Source organism: Monodon monoceros, unplaced genomic scaffold, assembly GCF_005190385.1.
Source record: "Monodon monoceros isolate NGI ecotype Baffin Bay Population unplaced genomic scaffold, NGI_Narwhal_1 Super_Scaffold_15, whole genome shotgun sequence".
Lineage (NCBI taxonomy): Eukaryota > Metazoa > Chordata > Mammalia > Artiodactyla > Monodontidae > Monodon > Monodon monoceros.
This window is the reverse complement of record NW_021703771.1, coordinates 77129187-77146391: the sequence shown is the minus strand read 5'-3', so window position 1 is coordinate 77146391 and position 17205 is coordinate 77129187. Positions and strand designations below refer to the sequence as shown.

The window sequence follows — 17205 nt, the reverse complement described above, 5'->3', positions numbered from 1 at the left end:
GGGAGGTTTTGCCGACCTGATTTTATTTCAGTATCCTTTGGAAAATCTATCTTCACTATGCTTAGTTAACTCAAACTTCAGCACTATTGGAAAAAGCTAGAAAATCTTTCTTAATGTAGAACAAGATCACCACCAAGTGGCCAGGCTGGGCTTCCCTCTGTGCATCCTTCCAGATTTCCCCACACAAACACACATTTTTATTTCATTGGATTATATAGAGCAGAAATGTCCCTAAAGATAGCTAACCCAGCCCCTTCATTCTTCAGATGAGAAAATTGAAGGTCAGAAAGGTGAATTTCTTTGATCAAGCCCACAATGCCTCATGACATGCTACACTCTTCATTTTTTCAACAACAGTGCCTCACACCTGGGATTGAACTTCAGGGTCAACCAATCCAACCCTCTATCCTACAGATGGGGAAACTGAGGCACAGAGTAGGGAAGTGGCTTCTCAAGGATCACAGAGCTGCTCAAATTTGGACAAGAACCCAGCTTTATTAACTTAGCCTGGCATTCATTCTCCTACAAGACCAGCCCCATGTAAAAATGTTTTCTTTTGATGCCTTGATTTATCATAACTCTAGTCTTAATAGGTGACAACAGTGTCTGAGAATGAAATGGTCAATTTTTCCCTTCTTCAAAATAAGTCCACATCAGAGGAGCCCTTTGAAAGGCAAACTTCATTCTCATGAACGAACTGTTCCTTGTGGACAGGTATAAAAATATTTCACCACTTTTGTTTATATGATATTTAGGAGGTGATGAATTTCAGTGAAGGGAATTAGAAGTTCCAAGCGTATTCTTTTTTTTTCCAGTACGCGGGCCTCTCACTGTTGTGGCCTCTCCCACTGCGGAACACAGGCTCCGGACGCGCAGGCTCAGCGGCCATGGCTCACGGGCCCAGCCGCTCCGCGGCATGTGGGATCTTCCCGGACCGGGGCACGAACCCGTGTCCCCTGCATCGGCAGGCAGACTCTCAACCACTGCGCCACCAGGGAAGCCCTCCAAGTGTATTATTCTTTTGGCTTAAGGAAAATAAATACTTATCTCTAGCTCAAAACGTCTTGATTCTACGGTTTGATTGCAGGCATTAGAGAACTTTCTTTGGCAAGTTGGGATGCGTCCTCATTGTCTTTGGACTCCCTTCCCTCTAACTTCAAAGTCATTGTAATAAAATAAGAAAGGTCCACAACACTGAAGATTCCTTATCACTCTGGAAAACTCTGAGTTCCTGAGTTCTCAGGGGGAATAGGGTTTGCACAGGGCAGCAGGTGCTGTGAGTTCCTGCCCCACCCCGTGTCCCTGTATCCTCCTAAGTTTACCTGCAGCTGTGATTCCAGGCGGACTGACAGCTTCCCGCCTCCACTGCTGTCCTCCATTTTGAGGGCTTGGGGGAGCTTCTCCAGCTTCTAGTGGGAAAACTATGAGCTAGGCTTCACAAAGTTTTTCAACGTGTCCTCAGCGAGATTGAGGCTTAGTTGTCCTAGAGCCCTAGCATTAAACTACTCTTTAACCACATTTAATTAACTTTTCTCCCTTTCCCATCACAGGTTTCCCATTTCCTCCTCTGTGCTTCCTGGAATTACCTCCCATATAAACTACCTGCATCCACATCTTTGCCTCAGGATCTGATTTTGAGGTGCTACAAGCTACGATATTCATACTGTAAAGAAGCCCTGGTTCTGCCTTGGTGGCGGGACTGGTCCTCTAATAACTGTCTTCCAGATGTCCTTCAGCCTGGCCCTTGGTCCTGCACATGGGCAGATGAGCCGTGAAGCTCGGGATGTTGAAGCGACAGGCCTCGACTTGAAAAAACCTCTTGCAGGGGTCCCTGGAAATATACTCACATGGTTGTGCGTTTTTGTAAAATTTGCAAACGTAAGGCATTTTAACCACAGTTAAGACCATTGTCTCTGTCCAGGTGATATTCTGGTGGCCAAGACCACTTTGGGAGTCTGGCGAAAGTGGAAGATGAGTTAGGAATACATATTTTAATTGAACTTTGGAAAGATGTTTTAGAACATTTCAGTAAAACAAATACAAAATTATAGACTCCTGATTTGTGTGAATATGGAGTATGCTTTCTGTTATCTTTAAATTTGTGTATTTAAAGAGCTGAAAGAAAATTTAGATTAAAAAATAGTGAGTAAGAAACAAAAGCAATAGAGTGATAAATAGAGCAATAAAGTCAATAGAAATTATTCTTATATCAAGAAGTGAATTGCAACCAAAAAATTCATCATATCAAATGCAGTAATTTATTAAGAGGAATGAATAAATTGAGTAGAAGTAAGGAATAGGTTTATGGACTATTTGATAACCCAATTAATAAAGAGAAGTGAATCATATGAATACATTGGAAAAAATTAAATATCTTGATTATTTGACACCAAATACTGACATCAGTGACTCTAATACAAACTCATAATACGTCATTACAATGAGGATGCCTACGACAAATTGGTTAACGAGTGTCATCAATTCAAAGTATTTAAAATTAGACACAGCACAAAAAAACTTGAAATGCCCTATAGATATACAGATCATATATGCAAAAAGCTTAAAAGAGATTTTCCAAATTTGACAACAATCCTATTTACATGACATTGCCAATAATGACTTTGAAGCTGCAATAAGTGTTTCTAAACTATCAAAAATAAAAACCAAGTTTTAATCAATCAGAGTGGAGGAAACACTAAATTATCTTTCTATTCTCTCTATGGGAGATATTCGCAAAACCTCCTCATATGAAAAAACCACCAAAGAATTCGCTTCCAAAAATGTCAGGGAAAAATTATGAAAGCAGTTTGAAAGGAGCTAATTCGTAAAAACATTACATTACTTTTCAGATGTTGTGATGTTTGTGCTATTTGTCATGCTTGTAATTTCTTTCATTATTCCAAATAAATAATGACTCTCATATCTAATTTTATATTCATAATTTTGTATTCTTTTTCTTACAGAAAGCCTCCCAAGTTGTATAAGCTTCCACATCTTCCCAAGGCTCCCTCTAACAGTGAACATGATATACGAGACCTTAATCCTGCAACAGAAAAGAAGCAAAATGCTCTGTCTTCCACTTAATAAACAAGAATGGATATGTATCATGAGACTTCCCAAAATCAATTCGTTTAAGAGAGTGAGAAAACAGTATATGATCTTTCTGTTATGACATGAATCATTATATCTTACAATAAATTAAGTTGGGACTATATACATTTATTCAAGAAAAGAATTACCCACCTACTGTATTTGATAGTGACCTACGCTGCTGGCATTTCCAAAACTTAGAAAGAAAGAAAAATGTCACATGAGTTAGTCATCACAGGGGAATGAAGGAAAACTGACAGAGACCTTGGAAGAGTAGACCCTGATACACTTCTTAGGCTTAGGGGACAATAAGAAAATAAGACAGTGTGTTACAAACTGCAGGTCAGAATCCATCATTGAGCAGTAGAAACTAATATATTGTAACAATCATTTTTTTAGAAAAAAAAGATAAATGATTAAAAAAGAATAGACTAGGAAATAGATTGGATCACACATAGTTAGGTTAAGTGTTCTATGAAAAGTCTGCGTGTGACAGTATGTGTGCACAGGGTTACCATGTAAAAGGCATGTTTTTACTGTGGATCACAGCCTAAAAAGTTTGAAAAGTATATAAAAGGGATATGGAGTGGCGGCAGATTTCAGCATAAGAGAATAAGAATGACAGAAACGGTTACCAGAGTTCAGGTTGATTATTTGTGGCAGATTATTTATAAATTCACTGGAATTTGGGAGGCATTTTTAATAGAAATAATAGTTTAAGTCATGATTGGATTCCTGAGTGAAACCACAAAAGCTTATTAACTCAAAATATAATGTATAAATTATAGTATGATATGGTACAATGTGATAAAATATGATATGGTTAATATAATGACACTGCGTAATATAATGAACACAATACAATATAAATTAATGACTACAGTTATTACAGCCCTAAGCCAGCACTCTCATTTCCCTCCCCACTGTCTCTCCCATGTGCAAGTCTCATGAGCAAACTGTTTTTTATACAGTCTACAATTACAGGATTTCAGTCACAATACTATGTGTATACATTTCAAAACACGATTTAACATTTTGTAATGATAATTTAATACTTTGTTTTGCACTGCCACTTGATTTGGTTTAATATAACTTACCTAAACCTTTCTGCCTAATTAGAACCACTCACCCTTCCTTGCCCTCACAAAAGAACAACAGAAGTATTGAATAGGCTAAATTAAAGGCCCTTGGGGTTACATTGGGCTCACCCAAACAATCCACGATTGGACAGTTTAGGAGAGGGGAAGTATAGTATGACAGAGGAATATGGTAAATTCAACGGCAGTCTGAAGGCACTGGGCTCCGGGTGGGCCACAAGGGAAAGGACAGGGTTCCAACAGAGCTGCTGTGGGCCTCCTCCTCTGACCAAGCCTCTCCATCCTTCTTCCTTCTGTTTTCACCAATCCCTTCTCAACTGGAGGAATAGGCAGCCCGCTGCTGTGAATTACAACTCACTAACTTGTACCGACAAGAATGAGGATCCCAGGCCAGGTATGTGCCCGCCGGCACTGCCATGCTCCTATGGCCTCGGCCTACACTCTTTGGTCTTTGGGGCTTGAGCTAGAGATGGGCAAGGAGAGGGAACCTAGAACAAAGAAGGAACAGATGTGGCCTGACTGAGGGTCTAGTCCACCCCGTAGTCCCTTTGCTGGGGAGGGACAGGGAGTTGTCACCAAGATGCCCAGGGAGACCCATTTACTGGCTGTTCACAGGGTCTCCTCATTCACAGAGCAGTTTGTTCCCACGTAAATATTTTAATGCATGGAAAAGCCTTAAATGCAAATGTATTCATATTCACAGTTTTATTTATTCTTAACCTTTTTTTCTCCCAATTAAATGTTGAGGCTTAAACTAATAAACAATTGATATAATACAAGCTAATTATTTTTGCAATGCCTTTAGCATATGTTGACTTCTTCTTCATTCACAAAAAGATCTGCTTTATTCTGTAGGAAAAATCCCTACCCCCAGCTCTGAGTCATCCTGAGTGGTAAGGGTTGCCTGCTCTCACCACCTCATTAGGATACTTGACAACAGTTCACAGATCTTTGGGGATAATCAGCGAGCTTTCAAATACTGCCTGTAACAGTGATAAACACTGTATTTTTAAAAAATAGTGTAACTCTTACATGGTTCCCTCAGGCAATTAGCCTGTGTTGCTTGCCATCATTGCCCTGCTTCCATCCTCAAAGAATAAGCATTTGGTCTGTCTGCTCAGAATTACCATGTATTCCCTTCTTCCCTCTAGGTGGGTCACTAGATTCCTTTGTTAACAGTGGGCATCAAACAGTCAATGTTTAATGACTGTTAAATGACAAACAGTCATTAAAAAAAAAAAAACTAAATAGTGCAACATGTATCTCAACATTTCTCTAGAGCATGGAGTCATATTACATGGAATTATAAAATACTATCAGAAAAGGGCACTCTACATACCATAATAGTCATTTTTAAAAGTTCAGTTTGGCAATTCCTGGCCACATTTAATTTTCTCTGAAAATTCCCACATGGCAGAAACATACTGCTTTTTGTGGCTTTCAAGTCTCTTTCAGGGAACTGTAAAATGACAACCTTTTAGAAATAGCACTTTTTCTGTAAATAGACACTAAGTTACTTATACCAAACAAAGTCACCTATGCATTTTCATTAAAATAATACTAAAATGATAAGTAATTTTCCCATATAACCATTCTGGGATTTATGAGGATTAGAATTCTGTACTATAGTTTAGTAGAAACCACTTGCAGTTCTTCACCTGCACTGATAGGTGGGGCTAGGAATTTCTGTATTAATTATAATATTTTAGCATATTAAAATGTACATCTAGATGAAGCAGATACTTCAAAGCTTCAAAACTCATGAAACTGCATACGTCTCTTTTAAGGGATAAAACTGTTTGCAATAATACGTGAAATACACTAAAACACCCCCTGCTGATTTCATAGGCTTTGCAGGGAGTTATGCAAAATTTTCTGAAAACTAAAAGACTGAGGATGAGATATTTATGATGATAAAAATTAGATCTCAAGAACTATTAGAAACTTGGAAGATTCTCTTAAGGTGGAATTTTTAAATTCAGTTCAGCAACTATTTAATACACACCAGAGGTAAAAGAGCCTAGCCGAGTCAGAAGATCGGAGTTTGAGCTGTGCCCTTGCTGGCAGCATGGCAGGGCACACTGAATATCTTTATAAACCTCCACCACGGAATTGAAATGAGAATTAACTGACGTAACTGTTTTGGGAATAAAAGGTCATCACCTCTCAAATATTGATTATTAAGACAGCATGGCATAAGACAATAATTCTCATATTTAGATGTGGAAACAAATTCTTCGGAATCCACCAATTCTCCATGTAAATTTGTTTCTGCCGTTTAAATTTTTGTTTTGTTTTTATGCTAATGTTAATCTTTTAAAAAGTTCACGTGAGCACATTCTGGATCATCTGAATACCCCCCTTCTAACTGCCATGCAACATGTGTACTCATGATAGCATTAGTGCCAAGTAATTGGACTTCATTTGTTTCGAAGCTAATGAAAACAGACACAAGCTGACTTAACATGTAGCTTTCATATTCCTCCACACAAAGGCAAGCGACAATGGCAAAACTTCTGAACGAAGATTTGGTGGTAGTTTGGATCCAGAAAACTGATGAGAAAATTCCATCATTACGTGGTACACTACAGCATTTGGCAAAGCTGAACTTAAAAAAAACAGAATCCTGCCAGTCTGCATCAAGAACAGTGATTTTACATCATGCATCATCTGTACTGCTTTTGTAGCTTTAAATATGTATTCACTGTAATTGTGTTTTAGTTAGTCATATGAAAACTATAAACTTAAGTTTATATTCATATTCAGATTCTATATATTTAAAATAAGGTTATTTTAAAATTAACATACATTAATTAAATAATTAACTTTAAAATAATTTAATACTTGAGGGGTGTGGACAAGATCAGAACTCAGAAAAGAAAGAACTCAGGTTAAGTCTTCTAAGTCAAATGACCTCATCTCCCTCTATTTCTTCACAGAAATAAGGATAATAATCCCATCCACATAGGACTGTTGTGAGGAATAAATGAAACAATGAATATAACTGTGAATGAATACCTTCCCAGCCCTTACTGTGGAAAGTAAGGGCTCTGAATCAAGGGTCTAGACTTTCAGCCTACATTTCTATGCCACCTTGGGCAAATCACCTCACCTTTATGGGAGTCACTTCCCAATTTTCTAAAGCTAGGAGGTAGATCAGATCAGATTATCTTACAGTTCCTTTTAATATAGCTATAACAGCAGGTGGTTGGGTTTTCCGTTGGGATTTCAATGGACTCCTCATTTCCAAATCATACCCACAGTTACTTGGCTTTCCATTAGATTTATTTTAAATTTACTATTCTGAGAAATATAAAATTTTATCATTCACTTGTGACCAATGAGCAATTCACAAAAAAACAGGGTTAGAAAAGCTAAATTCTCCCACCTATCAGAGAGATTTTTAATATCTTTCTTTGCTTTGTTGTTTTCCATCCTAGGCAAGTCATATGACCTCTCCACTGCACTGCTTAAAAAGCAGGCTCTGGACACAGAATTGTGAATTTAAATCCTGACTCTACCACTTTTTATCTGGGCAGCCTAGGGCAAATTGCTGAACCTCTCTGAGACTTAATCTTTTGTAACAATTAAGGAGATGATGGTCCTAAAGCACTCGGCTGTGAAGCCTGATACTTTGGAAAAGCTCAGTGAATGTTAGCTATTATCAGTATTCTCATGTTTAATTTTCCTTCCCTTTCATCCTTCGTTTTCCAGTTGCTACAAAGAGAGGCTTGCAGGATGAAGGGGCAGTAAGAAAAGTCTGGGGAGCTATGCAAGAGGCGACAAACAATACTCAATTCGTAGGCAGATTAGCAGAAAGAGCAGCCACCACACGCTTTAGGAAACTTAGATTGGATCTGGGTTCTACAGTTTTCTAGCTTTGTGAGTTTCATTAGGGTATCTCACCTCTCTAAAGTTTTTGTTTCCTCCGCTCTAAACGGAGGCTAGTAATATTTACCCTATTTATTTCACAACACTGTTAGCGAAAGGTTCAAAAACAAGTATTTTATATATACACGAAAACACTTCCTAAAGCCTAAAGTACTAAACAAAGCGGTTTTTCTAATTGATGACATTTTGAAGGGACAGGAGTTGGGTTCTACTCTGGCTCTCTCACGAACAAGCTGTGCTGACGTTGTTTAACTCCTCTGGGCCGCATTCACCTGCCAGATGATTATAGCAGTAACTGCCATCTTTGACTGCGGCTTTACCGCACAGCATGCACTGCTCTACGTTCTGGACCTACACGCCAGGTGACCTCTCTCAGCGCCACAATTTTAAAGCAGATATTATGTTCACTTAACAGATCAAAAGAAAAATAGTAACAATAAGGCCAAGAGAAGTTAGAAACCTGCTACCCCGCACCTGCAGTGCTGAGGTTCTAAAGACACCTAACCATAAGAGACTTATTAGCAATCAACAGTCTTGCCTCTAATCACCCGCGACCCCTCACAGAGGGGCTGTAGGTACGCCCATCCACCTGGAGAACTTCATCCACCAATCCCCGGATCCGACCCTCCCCGTTCCTGCCCAGGCCCCGCCTCGCCCCGCCCCCGCCCCGGGCCGCTCCGGCCACCGCCCAACCACTAGAGGCCCGGCGCCGTAGACGCCTCCCCCGCCCTCACGTGCGGAAACCAGCGTGTACCCAGACCTCACCGCGCTTAACCGGACGGGGAGCATGCGCCATGTGTGCGCCTGGACTTCCTGTTCGCGTCCCATCGCTTCCGGCGGGGTACGTCTGACCAATAAGGCAGACCCGGAGGCGGGCCATAGTTCTACCCGGCTCTTCGCCCACCTTCACTTAAGGAACCGCGGGGAAGGACCTGCGTGAGACTTGTTCGGTGGGGCTGGGGCTCATGGCCGCCTCCAGGACGCTCGGCACTTTCCGTCTCCCGCCGTTACCCACGATTCGAGAAATCATTAAGTTGTTTAGACTGCAAGCCGTGAAGCAGCTATCCCAGAATTTTCTCTTGGACTTGAGGCTGACAGGTGGATGGCTTATCAGTGTTCCCCGAATGTCTTCCCCCCGCGTCCCTGGGGCGTGGGTCGGGGGCGGGTCGCGCGGACCCTGCGGGCGGGTGACGGGGGACAGGCACAGGCGTGTAGTGGACTTAAGTCAGGCCCTTCTGCCGCTTTGAACTGAAAGAACTCCGGAGTCCCGCCGCCCAGGGGAGGTGGAATGCGTTGTTTGCTCAGGGGCGTTTGCCGTGGGCTCTTGAAGGCAGGTTGTGCGGACGCCGAGCAAACACTAGGCGTAGAAGGGTTCGCGTTTCCTGAAAGGCGGTTTTGGAATTCGAGTCTCGGTGTGTTAACAATACGAAATACACTGCACGTGTTGACTAGATTGGCTTTTTATGCAGTTAAATTAGACCAGGGATTTTATCAGTGACAGTGTCGGAAGAGTGTCAGTTTCATGGGATTCGTTATTTAAACGTTTACCTGTTGAGTCTAATCCTCGAGGATTTTAGATTAAACCAGCCCCTATGTGCTAGAGCTGAAGATGGGATATGGGAGTGAGCAAGGCGAAGCCTGTCCCCAAGGAGCTTACATTTTAGTCAGTTTACATTCCCACTCCTGAAGTAACATTTAAAGTACAAAAAATTCACCTGTTTGAAGCGCAGAGTGTGATACATTTTGGAAAACTTGTATATTCGTTTAACCGCTACCACCGTTTCTGAGTGTTGGTCGTTCTAAAAGCTGAGACTTCAATAATACGATGTATATCAAATGTGTCGACTAGTTCACGGTTGGATTACTTCACGTTTCTGAGGTTTTGATATTTCATTCTGTTTGGCCCCTCTTCAGAAACTGAAAGGATCAGTAAATCACACCCCGAAAGTTCATCTTCTGTTAAATGAAGTACAGTCCACAAAGCATGGATAGAATGTTTTATCTTTTGGACATAGAATAGCAGTATGGACAGGCCAGTAGCAGTATAACTGTGTAAAAATAGCTTAACGTGGTTTCAGTTTTCTCATCTTTTAATTCGAGGAGAGCTCTACTATAAGAGCATTAAAAGGTTACCCACCTCTCAGATTCTTTGCTTCTGGTAGTAAACCAGGACCAACCTTTTCTACTAGTCATTAGGCACATTCTAGGTATAGAGCACCGTTTTCAGGACTGAAAATACAGGTCTTTAAATTTCCAAAAGAATCCTTCATGTACATTTTTTCATGTGAGTCTTTATTCACCTTTAGGAATAAATTCTGGAATCTAGGTACTATTATTCCCTCTTCTATAGGAACCAAAGTGAAGGGAAATTAAGGTACTTGTGTGAGGTGAGAAGCTCAGGTGTGAGCAGAGCAAGATGGAAACCCAAGCGTAGTGAATTGACAGTGCCTCTGATAGTCATTTGTATTTGAATGTTTCTGAAAAGTTGAAGGTGGAACGACTGTCCTACCTACTGTGATAGCTCTCCATTTAAAAAAAAATGAGAATATTAAATTCACGATACCTGTGCTTAATGCAGACTCTCTGTTCCCTCGGAGAGGTGTTGGTCTTTAGTGGAGGAAGGATTGGCTTTAGGATTTACACCTGAGCTGGAGTCCCTTCTCTTCCATTTGCTTTCTAGGTGACCTCACCCAAATAAAATAATAAACAAGGAAACCAGGAAGTGTAGAGAAGTTAAACTGGGATAGTAGTTCTTAGTTAATGTGCTGTAAGGATTTGCTGTGAGAAAGCATGTAAAGCACCTGTAACAAATAGGTGGTCAGTGGGTGCAAGTTTTCTCCTGGCGCCCATTAAAGAGAAAACTATTTTTGGATGGTTGAGAGCCTGTTTTTGCCTCTAAGCCTACAAGGGTTGGTTATCAATAATAGAAGCAAAAATGAGACTGTAGTGAACAATGCAATGGAGTGCTGGTATGTTTTCAGTGGCTAAATTTCCACTATCCCAGGAAGCCCAATTGCTTGGATTTTAATATCTCAGTCAATAAAACCAGTCTGCTGTTTGTTTTCCCAGAAGTGATGGTTGATTGCAGGGAATCCTCAGTAATCTGCTTTTCCATGATTTCTTAAGGTCTGCTTACTTAGATCGATTAATTAAAAAATGAATTTTCTCATATCAACTTGCACGTTTGCAAAGCTTAAAAAGCCTCCACTGCTAAATGTCACTTTTTCCTGAAAATAACCGAGAATCCAAGTTTCTGCAAGTCCTCTCAGCTAGGAACTTGCTGCCATTGCCCTATTGACCACCAACCAGATGCCTGCTAGTAAAAAGAGAGACTGCCAGCACTTTCTGCTTCTGGAGTTTTAACTTGCAGCACTGGAAATTCTGAGTGTGAAACTCGTCTTGCTTATTCAGATATTCAGCGTTCAACAGCTGTAGAGAAGTGGTGCGTGCTTTTCCAGGCAGTTCTTCGTAGGAATTGATTGGTTTGGCAGAGGAACGGGTAGAAAAGACCATGTCGGCTAAATTTACATTAAGGAAATTTGTTATGGTAATCTTATTTTTATTAAGGGTTTGGTACAATTCACCAGTTTTATGGTAGAATGTTGAATGGCCACTATATGTTGGTTTAGGTTGAGCGTTAAATAATCGGATGAATATTCTATATATTATATATAAAAGATTAGTTGATTGAGTAATTGCTGATAAGAATTTGTGTAGATTATTTTTCTTTTTAAATTCCATATGTTGAAATTTGCCAAGGTAATCGACTGAAACTTCCTTTTCTCTAGATAAAATTGTAAGGAAAGCTGGCAGTCTGACAAATGCTTATGTTTATGAAGTGGGCCCTGGGCCTGGGGGAATCACAAGATCCATTCTCAATGCCGGTGTTGCTGAACTTCTGGTGGTTGAAAAGGATGTTCGATTTATTCCTGGATTACAGGTGAGATATTTGGTGTCTTTTTTAGGAGGCAAAAACTCAATATAAATCTTCAAACAACGCTTCTTAAATCCCAGGGTATCCAAGGATTCTGTAGTTTGCTCCTCAAAGTGCAGCTCTCCAGGCTTCGTTCCAGAGATTGATTCCATAGTCTGCAGTGGTATAGGAATCTGCATTTCTAGCCAGCATGCCCACATGAACTGTTGGCCACAGCTTGAATAAACCTGCTTTATGCATTGATACTAAACAAACTAATTGCCTTGTGTGACCTTTTTTTAATCTACTAATAGCTGTGCATGTCATGGCCCATTCTTTCAAAAATAAGTAAAACTAAGTAATGCCAATACTGACTTCTGAGAACCTCATTTAAATTCAGAAAATCATGTCTACAAGCAAAAGATGAAGACGTATGCCTCATTGAGAGAGACTAATTGTTAAACTTAGGCATTTGTATAAGGATTTTTTAAGTGAAGAAATTAAGTTGTACCATTGTACATGTAGAGTTAAGATGAGGTTTAAATGAAATGATACATGCATCTAAAACAGTAGGTGATGTCATATGGGAAATATTTGAAGGAATTGGGTGTGTTTCAACAGGAGAAGAGAAACCTTGAGTGAGGGGATTGACAGCTGCCTATGAGAGGTTGTGGTGGGGGAGGATCAGCTTGTTTTGGTTTTCTCTAGAAGGGAACTAAAACAGGTAAGAACTGAGGGAGGCAGACGTGGATTTAAAATGAGGAGGGACTTATATTTTTGAAACAGTGGCAAACAGTGGAACATTATATCAGGGATCTTGTAAAGGGAATTCTTCATGGGGGGCACTTAATGCACTTAAAAGAGTCTTTGTTTGATTCCTCTGCAATTCTGAAACTGTAAAAGAGCCCTTAGCCTTTAGTTCATATGAGTAGCAATTTATTAGGCGAGTCCAGCAGAATAATAAAATTATCTACATTGTTACTTTCATACCAGAGGACAAATTGGTTTAAAATTAGGACGTTCTGATACTTTTGTATGAATTAATGGATAAATGTTTAATTTCTGCTGGAACAGTTAGAAAAATTTTGTTTGAAAATCTAGGGCTTTGTGTTCATGCCTCTGAATGTTTTTAGAAACCTAGTGATTTTTTTCTCATTATTTTGCTATTTCTAGTTTTTATGCTTTAAACAATTATGTATTTAGTTTCATCTAATTTTGCCAGCCTTTATTCATAGAATTGGTTTCAGATTTATAACTTTATTTGAGGAAAGAGCGGTGTATCAGTGGGAGGTAGAAGTGATGATATTGTTATTTTTGGCGAGAGCATAAGGTGATAAAAAGAAACTGAATAACACTATGTAATTCCCTGCAGGTTTATTTATCTAACCCTTTTGTGGGCATAGAGAAGAAGACTAATCTGACCTTTTTCCCCTTAAAGGGACATCTTAACCCTAAATCTCACCCTCTCTTATGTGTAGTTCTTTCTCATTAGGCAGGGAGGTGAATCACATTTCTCATCGCCAGCTTAATTTATATATTCTCCTCTCTGATCTCAACTAAAGATCTTTGAAGACAGACTAAAACACAACTGTACTCTTCTCACCTGCCCACCCCCACCGCCTACGCAAGTTCCTGCATTCCTAACCTCTGCCTTGTTTTATTTGTCTCGTGAGATTTATTATCGTCTAACACACTATATGTTCTTTGTTTTCTCACCTCGTGGAATGTAAGCGTCATGAGGGTAGAGATTTTTGTTTGGTTTGTTCCCTGACATGTAAGAGTGCCTGGCACATAGCAGGTGTTCAGTAGTGTCTCATGTGGGAGATAAATAAATGTTGCTCTGTCTTTGTAGGGATCTATCTAATTAGCTGATTAAATGTGTTATTTAATGGTGAAAGTGAATAATTGTGTAGCATTGATTATCAAAAGAGTTTTGTGCTTTTTTCCCTAACCATGAAGGTTGATTTCAAGGTAAATTACTGTGCAAGAAATGTGTATTTGACTTCTTTTTTGTTTCTGTAGAAGAGGCAAAATTAATTTTTAGTGTCTTATATGCAGGAAAGGAATTTACGTTAAGAAGAAATGTTGGGTACTAAAATATATCAAATAGACTTCTTTTTCCTGTAAAGAATGTTTCAATATGTAAAACCACTTTCTTTTAGAGGTACTAAATTAATCATAAAACTCAGTGAAGGCAGAAGGAGAGTGATCTATTTTAAGGATTCCATTTTAGTGATATCTAAGCTAATAGAATTACTTTTTAAAGAAATTGTAATAATTTATAAGATGTCTGCTAGCTGAAAGTATGTCATTTGTAGCTTAATTCAATTCTTAAAATATTATCACGAGGCAGCCTAAGGGAAAGAACATAGTGATAACGTAGGTTTCACCATCAGCATGTTGTAATGTAAGAAAACACGTCTAATACGTGGAAGCATTATAGTCTGAGTTTGTAGCGAAGAACAGACTGTTAGCATCAAATGGCTTGTGTTTGACTTCAGGCTCTACCGTTTACTATTTATATGACTTTGGGCAGGTAACTATCGCTCTGTGCCTTGGTTTGCTCATAGTATTGCTATGGATTAAATGAATGCCTTATCTTGGCACTCAATACAATTTTTTTTTTTTAAAGAAGATGTTGGGGGTATGAGTTTATTAATTTATTTTTGCTGTGTTGGGTCTTCGTTTCTGTGCGAGGGCTTTCTCTGGTTGTGGCAAGCGGGGGCCACTCTTCATCGCGGTGTGCGGGCCTCTCACTATCACAGCCTCTCTTGTTGCGGAGCACAGGCTCCAGACGCGCAGGCTCAGTAGTTGTGGCTCACGGGCCTAGTTGCTCCGCGGCATGTGGGATCCTCCCAGACCAGGGCTCGAACCCGTGTCCCCTGCATTAGCAGGCAGATTCTCAACCACTGCGCCACCAGGGAAGCCCTCAATACAATTTTTGTTATAAGTAATCAATTAAATTATCATCCCCATGCCTTGGGCACTTTTGGTAATTAAGGATTGTTCATGAGACTGCTAATCTGGAAAGAGGTATAGGAGAAAAGTAATGTTATTCCTTTGGAGCACTGGAAAATCCCCAGTGCTGTGGAAACATTGGGACTTTCTCCAACTCATCAAACTAGTATTGGACATGTGGAGTTTCTTTCTCTCCTACTGTGGTTGCATTTTCTTGTGATTGTGCATAAAACTTAGTTTTTATCATGTAGAGTTTATCAATTTTTTTTTAATTTGATGCTTTTTACACCTTAGTTTTAAAATAATTGGCCAAAACTAAGAATTTCTCCTACATTTTCTTTTGGATGTTTTATCTGGATGTGGAATCTTAAAAAAACAACAACAACAAAACAAAAGTGAACTCCTAGATGCAGAGTACAGATTGGTGACTGCTAGAGGCTGGGGGTTGGGCTTGGGTGAACTGGGTGAAGTTAGTCAAAAGGTACAAACTTCCAGTTTTAAGTCCTGGGGATGTAATGTAGAGCATGCTGACTACAGTTAATACTGTACTGTATATGTTAAAGTTGCTAAGAGAATGAATCTTAAAAGTGCTCATCAAAAAAAAAAAAAAAGTGCTCATCACAAGAAGAAAAGTTTGTGTGTGGTGATAGTTTCACAGTGTACACATATATCTAATCATTATGTTGTGCCCCGGAAACTAACATAATGTTATATGTTAATTGTATCTCAGTTTTTTAAAAGTTGAGTGCTAATTGAGTTGAAAGCTTATTTCCTGAATAATGTACAAATTCTTAGAATCATAAGCAACATAAGATCCAGTGGTTTTCAAAGTTCAGTTGACCCTAGAACAACACGGATTTGAACTGCAGTGGTCCACTTACACACAGACTGTTTTTTTCAGTAAATACATGCAGTACTACACGATCCAAGGTTAGTTGAATTTGAGGTTGAACAGGTACAGAGGGCTGATTATGGGACTTGAGTATCTGAATTTAGGTATTCTCAGCAGGTCCTAGAACCAATCCCCTGCAGATACCAAGGGATGATTGTAAATGGGAAGGAGAAAAATAAAATCCCTCTCCAATTTTCCAAGTGTTGATTAAGTAGAGACCTTAATTTGGTAGTTAGAGGGCCTTCTCGTTGGTTTGCTCCAGGTGAGCCAAATTATAAACTCTGCCAGAACTTGCTCTCCTCTTGTTCTAAACATTCCACGACAAAACAAAAATAACAGTGAAAGGCAGAAGTCTCACTTTGATCTTCTTTTTGCACAATGAGAGGAACATGAACCTTGAAAACCTACAAATACACAGTTTGGAGTAAAATATTACAATAAATCCCTATGAATCACTAGGTAATATTAGTTCCTTACAATGAGCAGAAAAATTATGAAGGTATCTCTAAAATATTTTCAGTAAGGAAACCTTAGACACTAATCTTAGCGAGATCATTCTAACTCTAAATTCTCAAAATGGAGTCAATATAATTTGCTTCCACCTTACCCCATATAAGTGCATGAGATTTTAGCACTTAATTTTAATGCATGTTTCAGAGTCACAGTACTTTGAGAAATTAAAAAAAAAAAAAGCCAAAACCCAAACTAAGAATTTCTCCTGACTTCTAGAAGTTTCATAGTTTTAACTTCTACATGTTTGCCTATGACACATTTTGAGTTAACTTTTGTATATATTGTGATGTAAGGGTAAAGATTTTTTTTTTTTGCACCATTTGTTGAGAATATTATCTTTTCCTCATTGAGTTGCCTTGTTACTGTTGTCAAGAATCAATTAGCTTTACGTGTGTTGGTCCATATCTGGACTTCCAATTCTGTTTTATTGATCTATAGGTCTGTCTTTTCACCAATACCAATCTGTGTTGATTACTGTAGCTTTATAGTAAGACTTGAGAGCAGGTCATGTAAGTCTTCCAACCTTGTTCTTCTTTTTCAAAATTGTTTTTGCTATCCTAGATCCTTTGCATTTCCAAATAGTTTTAAAATCATATTGGCAATTTCCACTTTGAAAAAAAATAGCCTCACGTGATTGCGATTGGATTAAAACTGTAGATCACTTTAGGGAGAACTGGCATCTTAATAGTATCGTCTTCTGATGCATGAACGTGACATATTGCCCCATTTATTAGGTTTTCTCTAATTTCTCATGGCCATGTTTTATAGTTCTTAGTAGACAAGTCTTGCACACCTTTTGTCAGATTTACCCTTAACTATTTCATATTCTTTGATACTGTTGTACATGGTAT

General features: G+C 39.1%; 1 protein-coding gene across 5 annotated transcripts in view; it reads left to right on the top strand.

Moving 5' to 3' along the window:
• The first annotated feature begins 8994 nt into the window (after positions 1-8994).
• Positions 8995-17205, top strand: part of TFB1M (transcription factor B1, mitochondrial) — a 62826-nt gene continuing 54615 nt past the window's right edge. For all 5 annotated transcript variants that reach the window (XM_029223848.1, XM_029223847.1, XM_029223846.1 and 2 more), the window contains exons 1-2: positions 8995-9176; positions 11867-12018. In XM_029223848.1, coding sequence (XP_029079681.1) covers positions 9044-9176; positions 11867-12018 — 285 coding nt within the window. In that variant the 5' untranslated portion in view covers positions 8995-9043. The remainder of the gene's footprint in view (positions 9177-11866; positions 12019-17205) is intronic.